The sequence below is a fragment of the Topomyia yanbarensis genome, chromosome 2, assembly GCF_030247195.1.
Source record: "Topomyia yanbarensis strain Yona2022 chromosome 2, ASM3024719v1, whole genome shotgun sequence".
NCBI classification, from domain to species: Eukaryota; Metazoa; Arthropoda; class Insecta; order Diptera; family Culicidae; genus Topomyia; species Topomyia yanbarensis.
In genome coordinates this window covers 216,624,272-216,636,622 of record NC_080671.1, presented here as the reverse complement: position 1 = coordinate 216,636,622, position 12,351 = coordinate 216,624,272, and the positions used below count along the sequence as shown (strand labels likewise).

General features: G+C 41.7%; 1 protein-coding gene across 11 annotated transcripts in view; it reads right to left on the bottom strand.

The window, feature by feature from the left end:
* LOC131682902 (histone acetyltransferase KAT6A) overlaps positions 1–12,351 on the bottom strand; it is a 418,542-nt gene that overhangs the window by 326,363 nt on the left and 79,828 nt on the right. For all 11 annotated transcript variants that reach the window (XM_058964705.1, XM_058964704.1, XM_058964706.1 and 8 more), the window contains one exon: positions 9,357–9,929. In XM_058964705.1, coding sequence (XP_058820688.1) covers positions 9,357–9,920 — 564 coding nt within the window. In that variant the 5' untranslated portion in view covers positions 9,921–9,929. The remainder of the gene's footprint in view (positions 1–9,356; positions 9,930–12,351) is intronic.

The following is a 12,351-nucleotide window of genomic DNA, read 5'->3' as shown; positions in this document are numbered from 1 at the left end:
CCATGTAGCGAAAAATGCTGATCTGCTACTTCTCTGATGCTGGTAGTAGGACGACTGTCAAACGCTCGTTTTCGTGCCTTCGTTCATAAAAGTTCAACAATATTTTCAAAGAATGTTGCAAATTGTCAACTTGATAATTCCAAAAATACTCCAAATAAACTATGAATGTGCAAAAGACGACAAAATCGCATAGAAGCTGCTTATTCCAGAGCAGAATTTACCGGTCTTAAGTGTATTCTACTTCACTCCGGTTATGTCTCTGACATTACCCACCCATCTTTTTTTCTCAAGATTACAGAGTATGGTGCGTACACGGTAAATATGTTTCATTTCCTGCAGCGCATTTTCATTTCGATATGTTTTTGCGGGTAAATTCGGGCGAATGGCACTCGGGTGTACTTGGCGTTCGGGTGAATGACATTCGAGTTTGTTACATTCGGAAAAATATCGTTCAGGTAAGAGGCTTTCGGGCGAACGTTATTCGGGAAAATGTTATAGAATCGCTATGGCATAGGTATTTACTATATAAACCACCAAATTGCGTTGATATGCAAGTCTAGACTAGATCACTAATGACCAATCAAAGATTCTTTAAATACCCACTATCGAGAATTCCGGAAGTACCGGGTTCTTGGGAGACGACTGAACCAATTTTCATAAACTAAATGTTTAATGGAAGGTATACCGTGTACGTAATGGAAGGTATACCGTGTACGCATCATACTACCCTTCTTAAAATTTATTTTTATGGTAGAGTTTTAACCACTTTATTCATAGAAATTATTATTGAGAAAAATAATAGACTATGCATTTTTTTTTTTTGAGGTCGCTAGCCGTGCATTGAAGAATGCCTAAAACTCTGAACTAGGCCCCGTCGAGTCCATTCCGTCATCTGTCCGTCTCGTCCTGTCGTGTCTGGGGCTTCCAGGTTACATGCATTCACCAGACGAGTCTAGCTTATGTCAGCTTAATTGTGCACTGGTTTCGTAGAATCGAGGCGATCATCGAAATGATAGATCCTACGAGTGAATGCACTTGGCCCAGTCACCTGTCGAGCATTTGTATATTTGCGTGTGTGAATGTTTGCGTGTGTATGGGAAGTGTTGCGTGTTGAGATATGTGTGTTACCTGTAAATAATATGTTAATATAAATATGCATGATGTTAAAATACGACATGTATAATATGCTACTTGCAGTTTGTTGTTCGTTCCTACTTATCTGAATCAATTGAGTATGAAAGTACATCTCAATTTTTCTAAAACCTGGCGACGTCTGATGGCAGCGAATAGTTATTGTTGACAGCAATGTTGTCCTTTTATGTTAAATTAACTCGGAGAAGTCATCAGAGGAATATGACGCATGAGACCGAAAATAAATTTTGTTGTTAGTTTTGGGAGGTTCCTTGCGAAAAAATTTGCAGAATTGTTCGAATAGCGGAGAGACGCGGAGAATCTCCCGGGTTAAAAGGGATATCAACAGATCTCCCATACTTAGCTTTCCGGTGAGGGCGCTGATTTGTGCGACACTAGCAGAGCTAAAACGAAATAGAAAGGAAAAAGGTGAGTGTTATGGATAAATAAAGTTATTTTGGCCACTCAGTATGGTTCCACGGACATGAAACAGGAACATGGTTATTCATATTTTGTGATACATACACATTTGAATATTAATTACTTTTAATTATATTATAGTTTATTTACCCGAAGCAGTTGGCAAATTATGACAATGTAAACTACTAAACTGCTTTTAATGAGGTACATGTTTCCATTTCAAAGTCTTCAATTGATCCTTGACAGTGATTGCCATCGGCTCAGGCACTTTTGCGCGTCAAGCATTCACCGACTTACAATCGAATTGTGCCTCGACCAATCTGGCACAACGCGCCCATTCCCCTTACTGAGCCAAAGGGCAGGGAAAAATAATAGACTATAAAAATATATAATTTAAAAGATGATTCGTTATCTTATTCTTAGCTTTGCGCACAAAATCTACATCGTTCTACGTTGCGCGGGTGGTGCCTAACTTTGCGCATGTTTTAAAAAGCACGATGGTTTTAATAGAATCGATTTATTTTTTTCTGTACAATAAATAGATAAGGAATATGGGATCTAAATACGAACGGACAACATGTTTCAAATGGTGTAACAATCATGGACTTTTTCTGCGCGGCGTAATGTACATTGCCATAGGAATCATCATTAATGGCGGATCTCATGCAATATGATGCATTTGTTTGTAATTCAGTTCTTCTACACTTTTACGTTGCGTTATGACAGAGCACTAGGGATCCGATGTGATATATGGGTGTCCTCTCAAGAACGACTATAGATATCGGAATACATTCGCCGTACGATTGCATTATTTTTGCTTGGTAACGGGGCGTTTAGAGCTATTTCAGTCGGTAGTCGCTATTTGGAAACAGTACAAGAGTTGGTACCAGATTTCCCGCTGCATTCGCCGCAAATAATGTAGTGTGGGTTTCTTTCTCCGAATTCGCATAGTTTTTGCTGTTGTGCACGTATGTTTCTGCAGTTCACGCGAATACTACCTCTCTGTTTAGAACTAAATGAGGATGGGTGATTCGTCCATATTTAACACTCGGACAAGACTACTTGCGATGTGGTGCAATTTATTCGTATCGAGCTGCCAATGAATACGATCAAACCATGCTTGAATTTTTGGTTCCGTTACACTTATCCGTTGCTTCTTAGAAAGCGCACTGGTAGGGATTCACCGATATATATTGGGATGTGGTCTAAAGAACAATTTCAACCACTTCCGACCGGAAATATCATCGGTGAACGGATTGTTTCCGCCTGATAAGCTGAACGTATACGCTACGAATACGAATAGCGCAAAGGTGACGACTAAGGTGCTGATCAACCGGAAAATCAACCTTTGCGCTATCGATTATCCAATTGACATAGAGTGATTGTTTCTATCGCTGCCCGGCGGATAGAGTGATTGTTTCTAACAAGATCGACAGGGTTTTCCACGTGCACAAACGAGTAAGGCTTGCATACCATCCCGAATTGCTACAAGTGCGCAGAAATAAGAACACGATGTAAATAACGGTTCCAAACATTGCGCATCACTTTTTATCGGTTCAATAGTAAATAAAATGAAAAATGTACCAGAATATACTTGAATGTTACCTACATTGCTCAATCACTGGAAAATGAGTCGGAAAGATTGATTTTATCAGAAAAAATGCGTATTTAATGTTCGGACACTTCATAGCACCATTGCATAAAATACTGCATTTGAATCTCGTATAAGAGGCGTACATATTGTAGTTGGTAAATCGATTACCTTGTACGCAGCTCATATGGGTTCGATTCCCAGCCGCGCACATAGGGTTAGGGATTTCCCAGACTGACCATAAGGTGGAAATTTATAATTGTTATTGTTATTATTGTTATTTATCAGTGTGCAATCGGGCTGTCTCAACAACCTATTTCTGCAACCTATGTGCATTAACTGTACACCTACCGTCTATCCGTTGCACTTGACAGTGTGTGCAGTGCTTTATGGTCACACCTATGACCGCGCACCCGGCTTCCCATGAGCGTTTTGGCGGCTCAGAGGTGTCCTTCCATGTTGCTCAGGGATACATTGGTCCTATACACATCCATGCATACAGGCATACATACGGGCTTACATTCATACATACATACAAACTATTTGGCGCAAGTTTAGAGCGTGTAACGTTGTGTCATCTAGTCTGTCATACTATGGAAAATCATCCTACCATCGCCTTGAGGTCAACGTCATATTGGCAAATTTCGCATTGAATCCGCTTCTGTCTCTTCCTAATCTCCTTTTTGTCTCCTAGGTCCGAAGCGGATCAATCGACTATTAATTGAAACGGTAAACATACTAGCAGTATTATTAGTCCTTACTCGCGAATACTTTTCCTACAACTGTGCTGATTCTTCTCTATCTTATAACGTAACTCGATTATCCCTGTTCTAGTCAATATACATATTCATTACATTATGGACCAGGCAAACCCTTAATTTTTCTATTAATATTATCCTGAGTAGCTATACCAGTGAAGGTATTTTAGGATTTCGTTAAAAAGAATCTCTGCCAATAAAGGCGTAAGCAATATTTTTCCACATAAAGTTTGCTCGAAACGAATGTCCGCCTGGTTCGACTCGAACAGACCACACCGACCCGAAAGGGTTGCTTATCATTTCTGAGAGCCGGTGTGCTTGATCGAGTTTAATAATCATAAGAACAAATCCTGAAAAATTAACTATCTCTTAGGTGCCAGTCCTGCACTCCTTTCCTGAACTAGCCTCATACTCACGATTAAAAGAGTCGACAACTAGTAGGATCTACATGTCCCCCACCCAAGCGAATTGATCAACTTGCAAGTAGGAGCACATATCTACCAACCAGCCAAGAAGACTTCCGAATCAATGAGAATGGACCATGCCAGTCGAAGGCCACAGGCCCAGCGCCATCTCGTACAGTATCATTGTCATTTCTCAGCCCACCCTCTGGCAGACGTTCATTCGCCCATCTAGACTCTGTCAAGATGAGAACCTACAAAGCCTAACCGTTCGTATGTGCTAGTCCGTTTAGATTTTGGTTTGCTGAAACGAAACAAGAAAAGCAAAATAATTGTGATTAGTGTCGTAGTTATAATAAATAAGTAAACGATTTCTCCTCTATTGTCCGTTCCCTTGTCCGTAGTCCTCCCTCCTGTTCCTGATCTGTTTGGGCCACTGGCTTTCCGTTTCCTTCTCCGTCACGCTCGAACCGCACCAATCCGTTCATATCATGACAGGAGAAACAAATGAAAAGACAAAACAAAACAAAATGAAAATAAATGGACGTCTGCTATCTGTGCCTAAATTGATGTTGCTTCTCAGTTTTGCACGACCCAGGGGGGACTTGGCCTTGATCCCAATGCTCTGTCACCGATGTTACGTGATATTCGTTATGGAATATTCTTTGTTTGGGGGTCATTCATAAACAATGTTGTACTTTTTTTTTGATCCCTGATCCGCTGATACGTCTAAAATTCATTCCGAGAGCGGAAATGTAAAATTTATTACCAAAGTTTGATATACTGAAAAAATAAGTTTTTACCACTGATAACAATGCCATACTGCCATAACATGTGAGCTTATGGTGCGGAGATGGTATGATGCGGCTTGGGCGCATAGTCGAGGCCAAGGATCCGAAGCGGCGCAAAGCCGCTGAGGATCCGTCGGACAAGTCTTTGCTAATCTTTTCGGCGGAATAGCAAGCAAACCTGTGATCCTTTCGTTTGCCCGATTTACTCAAACATAGGGGCTATAGCTAGTTTAAAGCCGACTGAGTGGCAGCGTAGTCGGACAGTAAGTAAAAAATCGATGTGGCGTAGCCACATTTGTCAGTGTTCTTTTATTTATTAACAAAACAAATTGGTTGACGAATGTGGCTACGCCACATCGCTTTTTGGCGCACTGTCCGACTGCGCTACCGCTCAGTCGGCTTTAAACTAGCTATAGCCCCTATGTTTGAGTAAACCGGGCAAACGAAGGAATCACAGGTTTGCTTACTATTCCGCCGGAAAGATTAGCAAAGACTTGTCCGACGGATCCTCAGCGGCTTTGAATTTCTTAAAACTAGGAGGTTACACATTTCAGTATTATTTTGTTTTATATAATGAAACTAAAAAAAAAACTTTACAGCTAACTTATACATATAAAAGAGGGTATAATATAATATTCGTAAGATTTGGGGGACGGATCATTTTGTGTGTTCTTTTTATAGTAATTCACTTTATGATTTTTAGAAGGGAGATTGTAGGAGAAATTAATTATTAACTAAGCGGAACATTTTACAAGCCTATTAACTAGAAATAACTAGAGAGAGTTGTTCAAGATTAGGGGGAATTGATTAGGGCTATTTTAAAGTAGTGGTACTGTTGTGCATTTCTTAACGAGAATAAATATTGATCAACTAAAACTAGAAGATAGGGGGGCACATAAGTTTTGGGAAGATATTCAAGGGGAGAAGGGGGTGAAGTCATACATCTGTGTATCAGAGACATGGGAGGGAGGGTGGACAAGGCTGAAGGGGGGGGGAGATATAAACTTTCAGTTTCCGGCATCAGGAATTAACGGCCAGGATTACAGATTCGAACGGATTGATCAACTAAAACTAGAAGATAGGGGGGCACATAAGATTTGGGAAGATATTCAAGGGGAGAAGGGGTGAAGTCATACATCTGTGGATCAGAGACATGGGAGAGAGGGTGGACAAGGCTGAACGGGGGGGGGGTGTATATAAACTTTCAGTTTCCGGCATCAGAAATCAACAGCCAGGATTACAGATTCGAACGGATGTATCAAGTATTGGGACGCCGGGCGGTTTTCCTCGAGCCGGCAGGGGTTCCTCCAGACGATTTCGTAGTACGGCTCAGATACGGATCGGAAACACACCGCGCTGCGCGTGTGATGTTGTACTGTAGATCTCGTGTTGTTGGTTCATTCGACAGATGTTTTGTCTCGTCTTGGAGTCGTATCAAACCATCGTTGGGGTACGGTAGGCGGAAGAGGGCACTTCTGGGAATGATAAGAGAAAAGATAGGGGCATTTAAATTTGGGTATTGATGGTTTTGAGGAATGTGTATATAAGCGACATGTAGAGAATATCGCGGCTTGCTAGTACATCTCGAACCGGAACATTGGGTGATCTTCCTCGGGCCCGAAGGGAATCGAATAGTTGAGATCTGGCAGAACAGTACTCGGCGCATGCCCAGACAACATGTTCGATTTCGTGATAACCGTTGCCACAAGCGCAGATACCGCTATCCACGAGCCCAATACGCCGGAGATGTGCGTCCAGCGTGTAGTGATTGGACATGAGCCGAGACATCACGCGAATGAAATCCCGACCCACATCCATCCCCCTGAACCAAGGTTTCGTCGATACCTTAGGGATTATCGAATGTAGCCACCTTCCCAGTTCACCATTGCTCCATGAAGTTTGCCAACATTCGAGGGTTCTGTGATGAGTACTACTGAAAAATTCGCTGAAGCTAATTGGTCTTTCATATATGTCACCTTGTAAAGCGCCCGCCTTAGCTAAAGAGTCCGCTTCTTCATTACCTGGAATGGAGCAATGCGAGGGAACCCAAACTAAGGTAATCTTGTACGATCTTACAGACGAAGCACGCAAACGCTCCCAGATTTTCCCCAGAAAATATGGAATGTGCTTTCTAGGTTTCATTGAACGGAGAGCCTCGATTGAGCTGAGGCTATCCGAGACAATAAAGTAATGATCGGTGGGCAAAGTATCAATGATCCCAAGGGTATACTGAATAGCAGCAAGCTCTGCGACGTAAACTGAAGCAGGATCATTGAGTTTGAATGAGGCGGTGAGGTTTTGATTTAATATACCGAAGCCAACTCCATAAGCTTACTTGCTATGGCAGTATGTCATTGTTATGAGCGTTATTAAGCACAACTTATTTTTTCAATTTATCAAACTCGCATATGGAAGCAGTCATACATGTGTCCTATTTTTAAGGATGGCGATCGGCGGAACGCTGCAAATTATCGTGGAATAACCAGTGTTTCTGCATCCTCGAAACTTTTTGAGATAATTGTGAGTGCTGCCATGTTAGATTGTGCAAAGAATTACATCTTCGTCGATCAGCATGGATTTATGCCAGGAAGATCAGTCGCAACAAACTTGCTGAGTTTCACGTCCAAGTGCATCACGGGCATGGAGGCCAAAGCACAGATGGATGTCATATATACAGATCTAAAAGCAGCGTTTGACAAAATTAATCACAGTATATTTCTTTGCAAGTTATCTCGACTGGGAATGTCTTCTCAATTCGTGGCCTGGTTGGAATCGTATCTTTCTGGAAGAGTTTTACAAGTAAAATTGAATGATAGCATATCATCGCAGTTCACAAATAAATCAGGTATTCCGCAAGGCAGTAATTTGGGACCCTTGCTATTCGCAATATTTTTTAACAATATCGCATTGCTTTTGGGAGCTGGTTGTAAATTAGTTTATGCAGATGATTTGAAACTGTACCTCCTAGTTCGCACGGTAGAGGATTGTTGGCGCTTACAAGGTCTGCTGCAACTGTTTGTTGATTGATGCTGCAAGAATAAGCTTGTCATTAACGTGGCCAAATGCCAAGTGATAACGTTTCATCGAATTCTACGGCCCGTTATGTTCGATTACAGTATTAGTGGCTTCGTTTTGACGAGAGTCGATCAGGTGTGCGATTTGGGAGTGCAGTTGGATGGAAAGCTGATGTTCGATTCACAACGCTCGTTGATCATCCCAAAAGCTTCGCGTCAATTGGGTTTTATCTTCAAAATTGCTAAAGAATTCAAGGATCCGCTTTGCATGAAAGCTCTGTACTGTTCACTCGTTCGCCCGATTCTTGGATTCTTGAAAACGCCTCACTGATCTGGTTTCCACATCAAGTTTCGTGGTGCATTAGAATCGAACGAATGCAGAAACGCTTCGTTCGCATGGCACTAAGAAGCCTGCCATGGCGAGACCCAGTTAATCTGCCACCATATCCGGATAGGTGTCAATTGCTGGGACTTGAAACATTACAAAGTCGCCAAAAAATTCAACAGGCAGTATTTATCGCAAAACTAATCAACGGGGAGATTGACGCTCCAGAGATACTGGCGGAATTAGATTTTCGTATACCAAATCGATCACTGCGAAACGGAACTCTACTTCAACACAGATTCCATAGAACCGTATTTGGATACAACGAACCGATTGCTGCATGTATTCGCGCATTTACCGCCGTGGAGGAGCTCTTCGAATTTGGTGAGTCGTCCAGCCGCGTTGCCTTAAAATTAGACGATCTGCTGTGCTTTGATATTACTTTTAATGTGAAGATTTGTGTGTACTAGGACTTACGATGAATTGTAGTTATAATTATTGTATGTGTTTGTGATTTTAAAAGATGGTGGTTTTTCCGCCCGTCTGAGAATGGTATGAAAGGTGTCCTGTCAGATGGGCTTTTTCCCGTCTTGACTGTCCATGTAGACTCTAAAGTCCGATGGACATAATAAAGAAATAAATAAATAAATAAATAAGCAACAACGCGAGTTATAGTTTTGAAATTTTCTGTTGTGTTTCTGATCGGGAAGAAGCTCCCATATAATCAGAACTCGATTTTTTTCAAAGGGTGGGAGGATGGCATGAAATTTCAAAAGTCGAAATTGTATTTCTGATACGAAATGTCTTTAAAATACATGAAACGAAAAAATCTCATTCCTCGTAAAATGTAAATGCATGTAAATATTGGAATGCGAGCAACGGTAGTAATAAGTATAAATTAATTTATATTTTAGGTAACACTCACCGTATTCGATGTTTCACCGTCTACCTTCTCTTTTTTCTTAGGAGAAATTGATTTTCGCTTTGCGAACGGTTTAACCACGCTTCCCAATTTGTATAGTTTTCCTTCCTGTAACAATGTACCATCTGCTAATGCAACTCTTATAGAGTTTTTTATCACTTGATTGAAATCTGTGTCGAACATTATATTCAGATTGTTTGTCTGTTGGACATAGTTTTCAATTGATTTTAGACTGGATCCATCACATTCGCCTAAATCACGAACTGCTTTAGCTACCAATCGCGATAAATCACTATCATTCGTAACTAAAACCATACGGCGTTGTGTACTGGTAGGTGCCTTGTACGAATGCAGGCCTTTGTTATACACCTTTAACACAGCTCCAGCTTCCACTGCTTCTTCAAGTTTCTCTGCCACAATGTCCTCATGGAACTTATGGTGGCTCCCAATTGCTTGGCAAATCCTTTGAACACTTGGGCGTTGTTTTTGACATCGTATACGTCGAATGGCTTCGAGTATCCATTCTTTCCACACTTGTGGACTAACATCATCCGTATTGTCACGCATTTTAACAATCTGAGAAAAAATAAACGATAAGGGAAATGTTATAATACAACTCAATTTTGCCGGTACCTATTTATACAATATCAATACAAATATGCAAACTTCATAATTCAATATTAGGAGAACCCATGGCTATTCGTACCTACCTAAACAAATCGCCCTTATAGGTGGGTAGATGTGAAAGAATTTGTCTAATTGTTAGTTTGAAACCTCGTCTACATTTTGGAGTCATAAAAATTGATTTGCACCACGCCACCGTTGTTACACTTTTGAAATTAAGCCGACAAAATGGAGCAACTATTTCTTCGAGTGCCGAATAAACGCAATCAACTCTCCAACACAACATCTCTACTTCCTCTCGTAGATGCAAAACATAGAATCGATGAATATAATTCGTCGAAAATAGATCGATCTCGCTCTCGCGTATACCCAGCCGGTGAGACCGAAACAGCTAACGACCGACAAGAAAGCTTGATCATTGTGGTTGGAACAAAGCCATTGCAATATTCGTCTCAGTGCTGTGTACCAAAATTCCCAGTGGAGTGCAAATAAAGCTAATGAGTGTGATCCTCAAGACCACCTAATCCACTCCTTAAGGCCTCGGAACGGTAAATTACCCTAAAAATTGATCAGGGAACAAATATTAATAGATTAATCCCACAAGGCATCATCATCACCCGACATCCATCTCGCATGGAGTACATTTCGCCACTTCGCCAACGAACTCTCGACAAGGTAATATGCATAACATGCAAGTAGACTACCCTGCTAATAGGCCGTTATTATCAATTTCCTTGCATGTCGAAATGATGACTGCAGTTGCATAGAACCAGGTACACACACGGGATGGCACACCGGCAAGCTACAGCAAGTCGCACAATAGGTGAGAAAACACAACCTCAAAGTGTCAGTCTCAGCTGAAACCCTCTTTTGCGCTTTTAGTGTTTGTCTCTCTCGATGGGAAGAATCAGAAAATCATCCTGCAATCTAATAAAAGGCCTTAATCAGGTAATAAACTAGCCTATTACGGATCCGATGATCGGAAATTCACTCCACGTCTCCTCATCAGAGGGCCTTTTCTTTTTAGCCCTAAATTGTCAAGTAGAAGCCGAGAAGCGTCAGCGCACAGGGTTGCCAATCGTGCCAGCGGTCTCCAAGCTCCTGATTGAATGGTCGATGAAGGGCACATCTGACCCAAAGTGTACCCGTGATCGAGAGAGAAAGTGCCAATCTAACCATCGACAGGGGAGGTCAACGTCGGTGCAGCAGTGCGACGCGGAACCAAAGTGCAAGCGCGACAACACACCGCCTTGTGATCCTCAATGGTGCATGAGAGTGTTGCAAGGCAGATCGACAGACCAGTGCAGCCTTGCGTCGAGACATCTTCGCACGACACGTGCACTTGCTCGTGGTGACGTTTTGTATGCAGCTGCGGAAAAATTTCATGAGGATAGTGCAGCCGTGAGGACCAAGCATCGTCGCTTGACAGAATCAGCCAATCGACCGACTTCGTGTATGCAGTAGGCAGTGACAGTACGGGGCCCCCACCTATGCGAAGAAGTGAGTGATGATTAGGCATAGTAGACCATGTATCGATTAGAACGAACAATAGAATGTAAGCTTATTCAAAATCCTTTTCTCTATTACTAAGCAGCATTCCCCCTTTTACTCTTACGCTCACCGCTAATTGAGTCACCTTTGCTTTCGAGTCAGTTGAGTATAGCTAGTCGGTCAATTACATTGAGACTTTGAGACAGCATTTCTACTGGTGTTGAGCGACTCACATTGATTAAAGGGAAAATGTAACACCGTTAGGCGACGTTTTGCAAAACTCTAGGTTTATTCCATCCTAATGTAGGGGCAATAACTTTTCCTACCCAGTAATCTCTAGCTAATTGAATGTCGTTAAAACGTAAAAAAAGAAAATGTGACTAACATAGTCGAAATAAAAAAAGAAAAAAGAAAAAGAAACTGATGGGAATCCATCGGCAGCGGTGGGTAGCCGCTGTAGACACAGCCATTGCCTTACACAATGTAGCAAACCCGCCACGACTGTAAGAACAGTGACAATAGTCTAATAAAAATCTATCCCGGCAAACAGAGATGAACAGCAGCAATCATCATTAAGATTGATGCTAATCGTCGACAGGTTTTCAGTGGTGATCTTGCGTGGCTTAATTTTTGCCGGTTGTCACGGTAAAGATAGATACGTCTACCTTTATCAGGACACATGATAGTGAACTCGGGTGATTCGTAGTTATTCTGCCTAAGCTCGACCCTCATTATCAGAAGGCAAAGATTAAGCCCGTACGATATTAAGCCTGTTCTAATGACCCTGCCACTTCTAGTTTTCCGATCTGTTTACTTCACATCCTTGCTCTCACTTGAGTACTATGGCTCTAAGTTTCATAACTTTTCCTACCCAGTAATCTCT